The sequence below is a fragment of the Nestor notabilis genome, unplaced genomic scaffold (genome assembly GCF_000696875.1).
Source record: "Nestor notabilis isolate BGI_N333 unplaced genomic scaffold, ASM69687v1 scaffold5113, whole genome shotgun sequence".
Taxonomy (NCBI): domain Eukaryota; kingdom Metazoa; phylum Chordata; class Aves; order Psittaciformes; family Psittacidae; genus Nestor; species Nestor notabilis.
In genome coordinates this window covers 5,015-20,107 of record NW_009920449.1, presented here as the reverse complement: position 1 = coordinate 20,107, position 15,093 = coordinate 5,015, and the positions used below count along the sequence as shown (strand labels likewise).

At 36.5% G+C, this 15,093-nt stretch overlaps 1 protein-coding gene across 1 annotated transcript in view; it reads right to left on the bottom strand.

Annotated features, from left to right (window-relative positions):
• Positions 1-11,574, bottom strand: part of SNTG2 (syntrophin, gamma 2) — a gene marked incomplete at both ends in the record, with an annotated part of 53,578 nt that extends 42,004 nt beyond the window's left edge. The window contains 2 exons of the mRNA XM_010010668.1: positions 3,196-3,234; positions 11,445-11,574. Of these exons, the coding sequence (XP_010008970.1) occupies positions 3,196-3,234; positions 11,445-11,574 (169 nt within the window). The remainder of the gene's footprint in view (positions 1-3,195; positions 3,235-11,444) is intronic.
• Between the last annotated feature and the right edge of the window lie 3,519 nt (positions 11,575-15,093).

Below are 15,093 nucleotides of genomic sequence, written 5' to 3'. Positions count from 1 at the left end.
AAGACAAACCTTTGTCTTCTTGTTGTTAATGCACTTAAAGAATAATATTTTGTTACCCATCTATCCCATTCTGGTTGCATTTTAGTCTGTGCCCTGGCCTTCCTGGTACTATGACATGCTATGCTTTTACAACCCTCGCCTCTAGATTTCACTTTCTATATGATTTCCTCTGGAGGTCAAGGAAGAGGTAATTGCAAATAATTAAAACAAACAAGGGAAGAGACATTCTAGGAAGTAGTGAAAATCTGTTTTACAGCACCACAAGAAAAAATATACATAGTCTTAACTACTATCTAATCAATGTTTTCTGTTTCTACTGAGAAGAAACTTTTTATTTATTTTTTTTTTTAAGTAGAGGACAGGAAATGATCATATTAGTCTTAAAAAACATAACCTCCCCCCAAGGAAACAAAATAAAAACCCTTGCAAGTAGTTTTTCTGTACAGAGAATTGCCTAATTTACTGTTTTATAAAATATACTGAGCAATCCAGCAGTGTGTATTTTTTTGAAAATCGAGCCCACAATCTAACTCCCTACTGGTAACACAGAATCAAGTGCCTTCAAGTCTCTAGAGCACTATAATAAATTACATCAAGCAGAATCAGAAGTTATAATATTTGGAGAATGGCGGCTGTAAATATCTTCCACACTCAATAAAATAATGTGCAAACTGGCTCAATCCTCTCCTGTCCTTATGGAGCAACAATATGCTCTAAAAGTATTCAGTGTGTAGATGCTGTGTGCTTTGTCATCTACACAGGTTACGTATGCATTTGAAGCCAGAACTTTAGCAGTGGTACTTATTTAATACCTTTAAAATGTGTGTAATCCCTGCACAGTCGTAGTCCTTGACATGGACTAACTAGCATGACATGCCCTGGGATAGCTAGAACTCTCCAAACAATTCTCAAGGACAGACTGGGATTTAAGCATTGCTGGGAATCATTTTTCTTAAAGAACTCTTAATGGTAATGGAGAAAACTCACCGCAGGTGACACAATAACGAAACTCTAAGGACCTGTTTAATTCTTCAGGAAAGTCTGTACTCAAAAGCAAATACAAATTTGCAGCTATTACAAATTTTACTTCAAGGCAGCTCTTCAAGTGACCTTCAATTTCTTAAGCTTATCCTTTAAATTTTAAATCAATTGCATCCACAGGAGCTATTCAGGTTTGTACAAACATTATGTAACTGACTTTAATACGCTCCATCAATCTAGGGCAGATTAAGGCCTCTTCTGTTTTCAGTTATTATTGCCAAGTTTTATTTCATTCATTTGTGATAAATATGTGTGATTCACATTTCATTTGTTTTTAAAGTAAATTTTCACAGGACATTTTAAAGTCTGAGTTTTTCACATATGCTTCTTTAATGTTTTTATGTTTGCTGGTTTTATTTCTTATCTGCCCAAATTAATCATAAACTTTACTTTTTCTTACTTTTTGGCAGAGAACAATGTTTTCTGCTGTCAGTTCCACCTTAAATTTTCAACTCCTGAAATTAAGGTCCTAGTTGTATCTTCTCTTCTTTTCATATGGAAAAATGTGAAAAATTCCATTTTAGAATGGAAAAACTGGGATAGATTTGTACTGCCTAACCTTACGCATCTAATTTAGATGATACATGAAGAGGCTACTCCTCTTAGGACCTCAGTATAGTCAAGACAGAAAAAGGTTCCCATAAAGGACGTTTTAAAGCATTGATATGAAGTTCCACATTTGAAGAACTCTCTGAATAGAATAATTGTCTGCACTGGCTATCTAGGCAGTTTATGGAGACTAGCCTGTTTAGGAAATCAAATTAGGTAGTTAGTGACAGATTGCATGACTGTCCCCAGTATTTTTTAAAAAATAAGGAAAAATATGTCTTCCCTTTTTTAACTAAACCCATTTTGTGTGCCCATACTGATATGAATAAACTTTGAACAGTTACTGAAGTACTTGTAGTAGAGAGTTGCAAGATATCCTAATTCAATACCTTTCCTCCTGGCATTCATAATCACACCTTTTTCATATCTGTTTAATTAATAATCAGAAGTCATGGCAAAGAGAGTAATTAAATGCTCACTTCTTATGTAGAATAGGTATTTATTCTGATTTTGTGGTTAACTCTATTAGCTAATCTGTAGAGGTTTTTGAGATCTTTTTTTTTTCTAAGTACTGACTATAACAAATATAAGAAAACAGTGTCATGTGTTAATTAAATGCCAATGGTTAAATACTTTTAATAACTTATAGAAGAGTCTATAAATGTCCAATTACATTCTACAAATAAGATGATGAAATTGTGACATATGAAAAAATACACAAGCTGTGAAACTAATAAGTATTTATTTGATCCCAATAAGAGGATTTTTTTACTCAGTTTGACCTGTGCAATAGAATTCCCTAATAAATTTCTGCAGTAAAACATTGTAAAAGACACTTTGCCTAATTTTCTCTTTATTAATCTACAAACCCAGCATTTCTGGAAACAGAAGGGATCGGGCTCTTTGTTTCTGAGTAATGATTCAATGCCAGATTGACGCAAGTGAAACTCATCAGTTTTATAATACAAGCTTCAAAGTACTTCCCAGAATTACAGAATTAGCCTGGAAAATGCTACTACTATATTTTACAAAGTAAATGTAAAAACCTCTTTGCAATGCTATAAGAAGTAAGAACATCTCTCAGCACAGTAAGTTCATCTGGGTCTTCACTACGTTTGGCTAGCTGAAGCAGAAATACCTTGTTAGGTTGCTGAGCTCCAAAAGTCTCAGACAAACAGTCATGACAAATGTAGTCTGCACAGTATGACACATGTAAAAGACTGGATTATAATATATTCCTTGGCTATCTGTGCACTGTATGTGATGTAAATACATACTTAACTTGTCAGACTCACTGCGGCAATATTGAATGCAAACATACACAATGCTTTCCAAGACCTGGTTGTGAGTTCCATTGCCTCCCTCTCATTTATTTCATGGCTCCACCTAATCCACTTTTTAGGTCTACAATGGAAGATTCTACTCATTATTGTGGATTAGTAAGAACCTGCTGTATTAAGTAGGTCATTTCAGAACCTCAAACCATAGAAAACTTGGGTTTAGAATTTTAAAACTGACTAAATGTGTGTACGTAAGCTCTACAAATTTTGAAACTTAATGCAATGACAAGAATGTAAAAAAAAAGGATAACAATGAAAGTCTTACCTGGTCTGAGGGAGAACAGCATTTGTTTGCCATTTTCATCTATGAAAGAGAGATGGAAGAATACACAGAGATATTAATATGCTGAAGAGTTTCTATGATGCAATTAGCATTGACTTAGATACTGAATACCATATTAATATTTCCAAATTATAAGAAATTCAGTGCTTATATACTAGATTTCTACTATTACACTAAATTTACAAAACCAAGGACACAGAAGATGGTAAGCCTTTTACCAGAGTTCTCATTAAATCCTTCATAAAGATTTACATTTATAAATTCAACTTTGTCATTCTGAGTGAAACTATTATACTGAACTGTAGACAACTCACTCAGGTTTTAGTTAAACAATTGCTTAAACAGATCTATAAATGAGGCATGTGGTTAAATACTTATGAAATGAAGGCTATAGAGTGTAAGACATGCTTAAAATGAAGGGAACATTGTTTATGTTTTCCTTTAAGTTTACTCTTCAAGATTCAAGTTATTTTTTCCTGTCTGTTCAGATAATGAAGAGTTTTGTTGATTTTGGCTCCTTTTTTGGCAGTCATAGTTTGTGTAAATGAATGGTGGACAAACCCTAACTGATATTCCCTTCTTTAAAGTGCAAAATTAGTAAGCGTAGTAATGATACAGTATCCAGATGGAAAAAGATTAGACAGGAAAGACAGACTCCCCTATATACAAAGATACAAGCTGCAAACTGTCCTTCTGTTGATGAGTTCTTCCAAAGGACCTTGTTCGCAAAAAGCCTGTTTTATAACTAATGAAAGGCTTGTGATAGAAGACCAAAAGCTATAGCTATGCACAAGGAAAACTACAACTGCCACAGGAAAAGAGCAGAAGAAATACAGGGCTATTACTTGTATCCTGGCCATACCAGATGTGTATGATCAAATGTGTGGATAATCTTTTGGAAGCAGAGAATGTCTGAGGCCACGTAGCTCAGTAAATATGGTCATGCCATTGCCTGTTGTGGTGGGTTGACTCGACAGCGCTGAGCACCTACAATGGTGCTCACTCCCTTCCCCCTCCTGGCAGGAAGAGTAAGAGAATAATAAGAGCAAAAGAAGAAAACCTGTGGGTCAAGATAAAGATAAAGATTTGAAGGTTTGAACTAGGTGATCTTAAGGGCCTTTCCAACCCTAACCATTCTATGATTCTACGGCTTAATAAGTGAAGGAAAGAGGAAAAAAACAGCTGATATAAAGGAATCACTCACTGCCTCCCACAAGCTGACTGATGCCCAACCAGCCTCCAAGCAACAGCCACCTCAGAAGAAAAACCCTCACCATCTTTGTCTACTCTACCATTTCTATTGCTGAACACAACATTACGTGGTATGGAATATCTCTTTGGCTAACTTTCATCAGCTGTCCCAGCTGTGTCCTTTTCCAGTTCCTTGTCCATCCTTGCTAAGGGGGTGGAATGTGTCAGAGTGAGAAAATTCAAAGCCTCAGTGCAAACACTGTTCAGCAACAGTCAACACACTGGTGTGTTATTAACACAGTTTTAGCCTCAAATACAAAACACAGCATCATATGGCTGCTATGAAGAAAGTTACCTATGTCATAGCCAGAGCCAGTACGCCTATAAGAGGCCAAAAGGCTCTGTGTTATGATAATGACTAGGGCCTCAGGATGTGTCAGGGTTTGTCTGGACTGTCTGGAGCTGTATTACAGCTTGTTTAGCTGTAACATACACACTAATGACCACAGAACTATTGCCTGCTTGGTTTTAGCAAATTACAGCCGTGGGATGTAAAAAACTTACATATATATAAACCTTACAGGTGTATATCTATATGAAGTATATAGACACACATACACACTTGCAGCTAATAGATGGCAATAGCAAGTCATTATTCGACAGAGTGAATTATCTATGACCATAAACAAAGTGACCCTAGGACAAAATGTGATGTGGAGGATTACAGGACAACAGCAGGAGCCTTGACTGTATGGACACAGTATGATACATAGTTTCAGGGCTGTAGCAGTCATTCCTAACCCACTATGGGCCATGAGGGCTCCTTCTCATCCCATACTCCCTTTTGTAGCCTGCTGGAAATGAATTGTGTGGTCAAATGGTGCAGGTGGGCTCGTGGGTTTGACAACTGGGAGTGACTCAGGCTCTGCGGATGAGATGGCCAGACCTGCTGTGAGCCTGGGCATCTGCCAGGCCTGGCTGTCACTTTGAGTACAGTGCTGGGAGAGCCTGTCAGCCCCTCAGAGGGTCCCTGCCAGGGAGTAACAGGGACTACTACAGCAAATCAAACAGGCCACAGCCTGCAGGCACTGACATCTGCACCATAATAGGAATGATGACGAGGATGGAGCTGACATACAGCTGCCAAGAAGAGCAGAGACCCACGCATGGCTCCTTGCAGCTCTTGCACGCAGCTGTCTACAGCAGTCTGACCCCAGACTGCATGGCTGCAGCGTGCCAAAGGTTGCCTGGAGCACTCTGGAAGGGAGAAGAGGTGGCAGAGCTTGGGGCCCCGACAGTAACAAACCAGCGAGAACTCAAGAACCCCACTCCGTAACCTGGATAAATCAAATTGATGATCAGATCTCAGGCTTCATCCTAAGCAGTTGTGCAGGACATGATGAAAAGGCACCTGGAATACTTTAAGGTTAGTAGGAATGCCGTCATACCCTGCCCATATTTTGCTCCAACCTTTCTCCATGGTTCAGATACAAATATACACACAAAGTATACAGAAGCCATGTTAAACATACAGAAAATGTTATTTCCTTGCAGGAGCCAAAGACATACTGAATAAAAAGGTTGCTGTAGCATAAACCAGTGCAAATGAACAGGGCTAGCTGGGATCCTATCTCCTTTTGCCCCTCTTTTTGGTTCAGTCAAAATACTTCAGCTCCCTGTATGATAGGAAGAATTTTTGTTATGCTACTTTTTATTTTATTGAATTCAGACGTGCCTGGAAAAATGTATGTGAGACTGGCCATGCAGGTTTTCCACAGAATGACGGTTGAGTATTGTGAAGAGCATCCTCATACCCAGTACCACTTCACAATAGGAAGGGCAATGCTTTGGACTCCACAGCTGTTCAGTTAGCTCATCCTCTACTCAAAGCAGGGACACCTGCAGCTCTCATAACTGTAGGGAGAGGAAAGATCTCCTCCTGAATCACATTATGTCCCTATGTCAAGGGGCTGAAGAAAGAGAAGTATGCACTCTCCACTTCACCTGGCACCACATGTTGTCTACTTGCCTACACATCTGGTGCAGAGAGACAGGAATACAAATGGGATACGCTACACCTTGCTGGCAGCGCATGAGCTTTCAGCACTGCAGTACAGCAATGGGAGTTGGAGACAGCAGGGGAACTACTAAAAGTGAAATCTTGGATCTGAAAAAGACTGCAGGAAACTTGGAAAAGGAACCATTAAGCAACTATAATTCTTATACTCTGTTCTAAATGCATACATACGGGTCAAGAACAGGATAGGGATTAAATGATACAGAACCATATATCAAAATCTAAGTATGTTCCAGGATGGGGTTTATCTCACTTACCTTTGGTAAGCCAAAAAATTAGAGAGTTATACTTCTAATACACCTATACTCTTTCCAGACAGCAAAGAAACAGAAAGATCTTGATAAGCACCTATGTTATTCTCCTGTCTATAAGATCCTAAGCAACTGCCTGTTTCTTAGCTAAATTTAGGTAATGTGATTCCTACCCTTATTAACTTCCCTTTGCAACCTCAACAGTTTGAACTGTGGTATTTTCAAATGGAATTTTTTTTAATTTAAAATCAACAACAAAAAAAGCAGCAGCAAATAAACATTATCATATGTTTTCACCCTGGGAATAGAATTGTTTTCATAATCTCATAGAGGCACTTAAATTTGTATACTGCTTCCTACACACAAGGATTTTGTTTCCATCTACATGTACCCCAAATTCTGCTCTGTAAAGAAAGCAAGACCTTCTCAATCCTTTCTTTCTTTATATGCATGTTCAAAACTCATGTTTCGTAAGTCTCTCCCTATTCATACAGAAATGTCACTCCACTGCAATACAGAGTATCACTTAAATATACCTAAATATACACAAAGGCCTAAAAGAAAAGGTTTGAAAATTGTGACATATACAATTAAAAAAGATGCCGAAGGCATAAATATGATCTGGATTAACAACCCAATTTTGAAGCAAAGTTTTAAGTTTCTAGTGTGCTTCAATGAAACTGCTGGAGTAACTTATAAAAATAGTAACTAATGTTTAAAGTGGAAAAACTGCATCTTAACTTGATCCCTTACCTGCTTATGAGCTACTCATCTACGTATTTATTTATATTTTAAATTTAATTTTAAATAGCACCATTAAAAGATACTGGGGGAAGAAAAAAAAAACATCCTTAGGAAACATAAGAAATAAGTCTTTATAATGTAAATGAACTGGCAGCATTACCTTTAGGTGCTTCTACTAGTTATGACTGCATTAATGTTCAGTGTTATGTTTCAAAGAAAACAATTATGATCCATGAGAAAAGCTGCATATACTTAATAGCTGACTATCTGAATGGTGTGAAACAGAGAGAAAAACATAAATTATTCCAAAGAACTTTCTCTTAAAAAAACATGTCCAGCACAGCATTGCTACTTCAGCCTAAAAAGAAACCTCTAGCTGAACAAATTAAGAACAGAAGCAGTGAGAAACACATGCAGATCAACTTGTTTCCTGTGCTTCTCGTTTCATCTTGGCAGCTTCACTTCCAGCTTCTCTTCCCTCTCTCCCCTCAGTTTCTTCAACTGTACCTCCTTCTTTTTAGAAAAGAGGTGTATGAAGAAATAAATGTGAGGTGCTGATTCATCTCTATTTATTTCTGCCAAAGGTAAATGTGAAGAGCTTTGAGTACATTGAGAATCACAAAGTAGGGATTGAATCACAAAGGAGGATGGTAGGGAACTTTCATGCTGGTAGAAAAGCATGTGAAAAACAAGAATATGAATAGAGGGATGAATATTTGGGGCAAGAGTTCTTAGGAAAAAATAATCCATACTGCTTTTAAAGCTGATCGTTACTCAGAGATTTTCCTAACTAAGTGTACAAGGCATGTATCAGTAAGCAGATACCCTTACATCTTTCTCCATGTTACAGTATTCTCTGTACCCCTCTTTGCTCTAAGAACTAACTCTCTCCAGGTGAGTACTAGTATTTTAATTTCTCATCTACCAAGTAACACTTTCTAGATATGCTAACATCCAGGGGTAGCTTCCTTATGCAGTGATGTCTTCTCACATCTTCACTACTGAAAGATGACTCCTCCTTTACACTTGGTCCTCAGAGAGCTTGTCTTTACATAGAAGTTAGACGTTTCAGTACTTCAAAGGAGTAGTCTGACATTAGCAGAAGTGTCACACTGTGGCAGAGCTATTTTTGTACTGTCTACATCAGGACTGTCTTGGCATCAGCAGGAGGTCTGACAAAGAGCTGCCAGTTACTAAACAAGAGTGTAGTATTGTAAAATAAAGCATATTAGGGTAAAGTGATACATGAAAAACAAGGTGCAGTGTAAGAAAACAATCTGTATCAAAAGCTCTTTAAGAATTAAAATTCTAAAAGAAATTATTCAAAATGGTATGCAAATGTGTATGACAAAGGATGTGTATAAATGCAGGATGAATAGGCACAGATGAAATAAGAATGGACAAGGTTCAGGAACAGTTGCTAAAGTCAAGAAACAAATATCAGTACAAACAAAATCTAAAAATACGTGGAAGTTTAAAGTGAACAACCTGCAAGTATTGGTTAAATAGTAATAGGTCAGGTAAAAATGCTGACATCTTTTCTGCCAACAGTATCAGCAAGAAGTTCCATTGTGACCACATATTTAGTAATTAATTTATACATAGAGGTGATGGCATAGGACAGGATAGGAAATTAACAGTTTAAATATTTGGAGAAACAACTGAACTTAAGAGTCAGCAAGGACTCATGAAAATAACTCTGAAGCAGATAAGGGATTATCTGAAATAATCTCTAAACCAGTAGTGATTATCTTCAGTTACTCCTGGAGAATGGGGGAGATAGATACACTACAGAAGTGGAGAAGCGCAGAAAGAGTTAAAAATTCTGAGGAATTACAGATCCATTTCCTAACATCAATTTCAGAAGTATGATAAGAAAAGATTCATTTTGTGCAATGGTAGTATTAAGGTAATAGAAGTAATTCAAAATGGATTTTCAAGAAACCTTATCCAGAGGTTAGGTTGGCCTTGCCCAAAGCACTGTGGATGTCAAACAGTATGTGTCCTCTGACTGCCCAGAGGCAGGGAACACTCTCCAGCCACTTTTTGCTGTATGCTTTAGTTGCACTCCAGGCTCAAACTCCTGGTCTTAAATAATGGTTTGCAATGAAACAGCTTCTGACTGACTACTGCATCTCCTGTTCTGATGATCAGTAATTAAAATACACAGGCTGCACACCTGACAAAAGCTGTAAAGCTTTAAGTCCAAGCAAAAAGTTTACTTGCTTCTGATACGTTCTGTGTAGAGTTTACTCTCTTCATCACCAAGAACACAAAACATGTGAATTGAATACAAAACGTGAATTTATTATCCTAGGTGTTGTTTTGCAGACCCTTCCCCAGAACAGCCACTTATATGAGCACCAAGTGGACTACTTTGTTTATAGAATTCACTATTGCAATAGATAACAGAGAAGACCAACACAAATACTCAGTATATAATAAAATATTGCTGCACACAACACAATGAAGACACTATGTCAGAACACATGCTACTGTACATAGTACATTTGAAAAAAACAGACTAGAACCCTATGACTAATAAAACCTGCTTGCATTTATAGCCACTTTTTATTGACTTATTCACCTATATCCTTGGAGTGGCTTTTATTGAGTGGATTTCCTTAAAAAGGAAAAGAATTTGGCTTAGTAACTATGAACTGAAATTGCTCTAAAAATATTACCATACACTTCTTTTTGCTATTCACACGTAAGGAATTATGAAATTTCAGGAATAATTGATATTGTTTTCTTAGTAATGTAAATAAAGTAATGTAAAATCAAACAGTAATACCCTGTAAATTATAAAAATCACTAAATAGAGACTAGGGCGTATCTATAAAGAATGCATCATAAGCAAAAATGTTCAATTTTGTCAAAGATTGCTTAATCAATTGAATACTTAAAAAGGGTTAACCTAATAAATGAACTATTATGATTCTACAAAATGTGATTCCAAATAACTTTTGAAGACCAGAAAAATAAATTCAATTTATAATGTGTTTCGACCAAAGATTTATGTTGAAATCAAGTACAAATTCTACACAATGTAATATGAAGATCTGAGCAAAAATTAACCTGAGTAGGAAGTATAAAGACATGCTACTAAATCATAATTTATAAAAGAAGTTACAGCCTGAACACATTGAAAGAAAAAAAGATTAAGAACCTGCACAGGCAATTCCTCCAGGAACAGCTGTGCTCTTATATTTTTACAATCGATTTCTACCATTCAAATAGACTGAAATATATTTTCAATATTGTACATTATCAAGAATCAATTTAAGTTCATGATTCATTCCAGAATCTTCAATAGTTTTCATTTGGTCTTTCTTGGAATATTAATGTGCTGCCCAACTAATAAATTTATGTATCTCCAAGGTTTGCTTAATACTTCTGCTTGCATTAGCAAATCCTACTTACGAATTTACAGAAATAACTTAAAGCAGTGTAAGCACCTTTGCACTTCTAGGAAGAAAGATGGAATAAGACAACCTCAAATAAATCAACTCCTAGTCAACTTAGAGAGGTAAAAGTACTGTCTCCCAATAAACCTCTGTAAGTCTCGCTTCACTAGCTACAGAATTTCCACATGCCTATTCCAAAATCAACAAAATTAATTCAAGCACATCTTAATTAAAAAAAAGTAAAAATTAATTATTTGGTCACATGTAAAGATCTGTGAAATGACCAGAAAGGACAAATATTTTGCCTTAAAAAAGTCTTTAAAATAATAAATGCAATGTGCATTTCTACCACTCCCTTTTCTATAATAACACTGCAAGTCTTGAAAATGTCTTGATACTTTTGATTGACCACACAACCTCTCCCTGCTCTTTCCTTCTCCTTTTCCTCCCCATACACGTGTTTTATATATTGCAACTTAAATGTGAATTATTTTCTACCCTTGGAAAATTAGAAATATCTTACAATAGCACAGACAAGAAAATATGCAGGAAGTAACATACATTTTGAAGTGTCAAATCATTGATGTTAGTTGACATTGCTCTCAGCCAGTCAGCACTCTCCTGGGCTGTATAAAACTGAAGTATCCCAGTACTAACTCCATCGAGTGCCAGCACTTCAAATGCATTAGATCTGCAGTAAGAAGAAATATATCCGTAAAGGAAGATACATCAGTTTTCTGAAACTGCCCAATATTTCTCAGTGTTCAAGTGATTTTTACACATTCTGACAAGTTTTGAGTTTTAGCTTTACAAATCAAAAGAAAGGCAACAAAAAGAAGGATAATAATGGGCAGTACCAGGAGCAACACATACAATAAGTACTTTCTATGTACCAGCATATATGTGCTGATCACTTCCCTTAGTGTACATATTATGTTCATAATTACTAAACTTATGACAGTGTATTCAGGAAGTATGCATTGGATCTTTTTGAACAAACATAAAAAATTTTTAAACCAAAATGATTATTTTCTTCATTGCATTTTCGTTTCACTTACTAGTAATGTATTAAGTTGCAAAGAACTGCCTTCCCTAGCTTTAATTTCTTGAATTCCTACGCTTTTCTACGTAACATTTTAAGCAAGGTTTCTTTTAAAGCTCTTTTATGACACAGGAATTTGAAAAATGTATTTAGAAGTTTCTTATAATTTTTGAATGTAGGGCCTTTTCTAAAAACAGCATTGACATGTGCTAACATGCAACTGCCAATTAATGTGGTTTTTATTCATTTGTTAAGTGTTTATAGCAACTTTGTTCTGCAAATGCCAGTGCTTTCCTTACTATGTGCAGTAAGTTAAGCACAGTGTACCTAACTCTGAAATCCCACATTTAGATGCTGATGGGATATACTTTTTTAATGATGCTTTTTCTTCAACAGGAACAACAAAAGTTTAAGTAGCTGTATGGAAGTACGCTGGTCTAAATTTAAAATGTGACATGCAATAGTTTCAGCAAGTAAACTTCAGCAAGCTACACAGGTTATTTAAGTGCTCATGAATGCCATGAGAATTAGATTTTAGTCATACACTATTGTGAAAGACAATTATAATTTTCTGAATGATTGTGCAAATATTTGTTTTGCGTATAAATATGGAGAATATCATTGCTACCTTCTACATTCATAAAATAGGTATTTATACTTAAATGCTATATTGCTTTCTTTTTGGTACTAACCTAGAAGGAAGAAAACTACTAAATGAAGAAAACTGCTCTATGAAGCTGCTGGGTTTTCCTGGGATTCTCTGATCTAAGGTAAAGTCCTCTACTGCTTAATTTATGTTACATGTTAACATAAGCATTCAAAATTATGCATATTGGTTAATAGGCAGTTGTTCATTCATGTATTACTGAAAAAGTTATTAATCTAACATTTGTTACTTGTAGGGAATTTGATGGTGAACATGAATACTTAACTCTATACTTGCTAAAAAGGTCACATAAAATACCCATCACACACAATATTAACAAGACAAAGTATTCTAATAGATATGCTTAAGTGTTAAAAGAGTCATAATAGGGTACACCTGCTGTTCCCAAATGAGCATTCTTGGCCTGAACTCTTAAATGTATATCACAGATTCCTTTGTTTTCACAACTGAATTAGCATGGTAACTACTAAAACCTGATGGCAGTGGCACAATTCTGTGTCACTTTCATTTCAGTAAATCTGTTTCACCTCTTCAGAAAGAAAGGTCAAAACAAAGCCTTTTATTGTCTGAAAGTAAATCGAGTGAAATAATCACCTCTAAAGCACACTGTTCCTTTTACCTAAGGCTCTGACAAAGATCCCGACAATGCTGTAATGGATTGACTTACAGTATGATCTCTTCAACATCCCACTGAGACAGTGAAGATCTGTCATCCCCTATGCATTGGCACAGTGGAGAATGGAAACAGACTTAATTTGATGCTGTGAAGAGAAGCCATTCACAATACCTAACCTGGACATCAAATTCAAATATCAAAGCTAAAATGCTAGAGCCCTTACATGGACAGAGAAGACAATCCAGAGCATTTAACAGAGTCAAGAAATAATACACGCTCTCCACTGAATCCGCAGGGTGCCTGGATACTAACTCAGCTTCACTTCATAAAGGCATACAGTGTGAATGCCTTATCCAAGTGGCACAAAGTCGCACAAGAGGCTGATGAAAGATCACAGAAGGGAACTTCTCAGCTAGCAACTAATGCAACCAACACAGACAATCAAGATTAAAAAGTAAGAAGTTTTATTATAAAAATTAACCAATCTTTTATCATTTGAAGCATGGTTCTAGCAATAGTGCAGATTGCACTAAAACTCCTGTTGTCCTTTACCTTACAATATAGTGATCAGTTATAAAACACAATTAACAAGTTTCAAATGAACACATCTAGAGATCTGCCATCTTCACTGACAGGAGATCTGCACAGAATCAAATCAGGTATGAGGGATCCTGCTAGTCCTCTATACCAGCCTCCTCACTAACTGGTTTATAATACACATCTCTTTTCCACTGGAAGATGAAACTGGACACAGTATTTCACATGCACGTATTTCAGATGTGGCCCCAGGAATGCAAAGTAGAGAATTATCGCTTCCCTTGCCCTGCTGACTACAGTATAGCTAATGCATTCTCATTTGTAGGTCTTCACCACTGAAAGTGCATACAGCTGATTCATGCTCAATGTGGTATCCTCCAAGATCCCCAAGCTTTTCCTGCAGTATTTTAAATTTGGTTTATTTTGTATTAAACTTGGAGTAATGATGTAAGATAACTGAAGTAATACAGACATATGCTTCTAAAGGTATTTTCTTAACTGATGTGGCAGTAGAAGCAGCTGTATTCCATTAGATTTGTAAGAACTTGTGCAGGAGAAAGTGATAGTCGGAGGCAGGACAGTTTTAGCATTCATGAGACCTCTTATTCTGTTCCCTTTGAAGTCACACAAATAGTTACACTGGCACACTGAGGAAAAAGAACAAGGTTAATATCACCAGCTGAAAGAGAAAAAAGAGTAGAATGCAGGTGTGAGGTATTTCACTTTGCTGCAGGCAGAAAAATATCTGAGGAATTCCGGTCTTAGCATGCTTTATTTCTATGGAAGAGGCAGAGGAGTCTTGCAGGGAAACAGGAACAACCTGAATGACTGCAAGCTGTATGCAGTATCAGTGTATTACTGTTGTCTCTTGAGTGCAGAATGTGTAGTAGGACCAGTCACCATGGTGAGCTGAAGAATGGAGTGCATATATAATTATTAATACTTTTTTTATAATTCCAGCACAATTACGAGTTGGTGGTAATTCAAGTGAGGTGGATTTCACCCGCCTCGAGCATATAAAGTGCTGTTGCCTAAGTATATGGATGACAGGAAGCTGGAATATGGCAAATTTCAATTCAGCATTAGATTTTTGTTTTTTCCTCAGGAGGTGATCAAATACTGGCACAGAGTGCTCAGCAAGGTTGTGGAATCTCCAGCCTGGGAAGTGTTCAGAAATTGACAAGAGATGGCCCTGAGCAATCTGTTCTCATTAGCCATGCTTTGAGCAAGGAGCTGGACTAGCTGACTTCCAGGATCCCTTCCAGCCTGAAATATTTGATGATTTTATAGTGAGTCATGCTAAACTCAGGAACTATTTTGTTTTACCATAAGCAAGAGCACAAGGCAG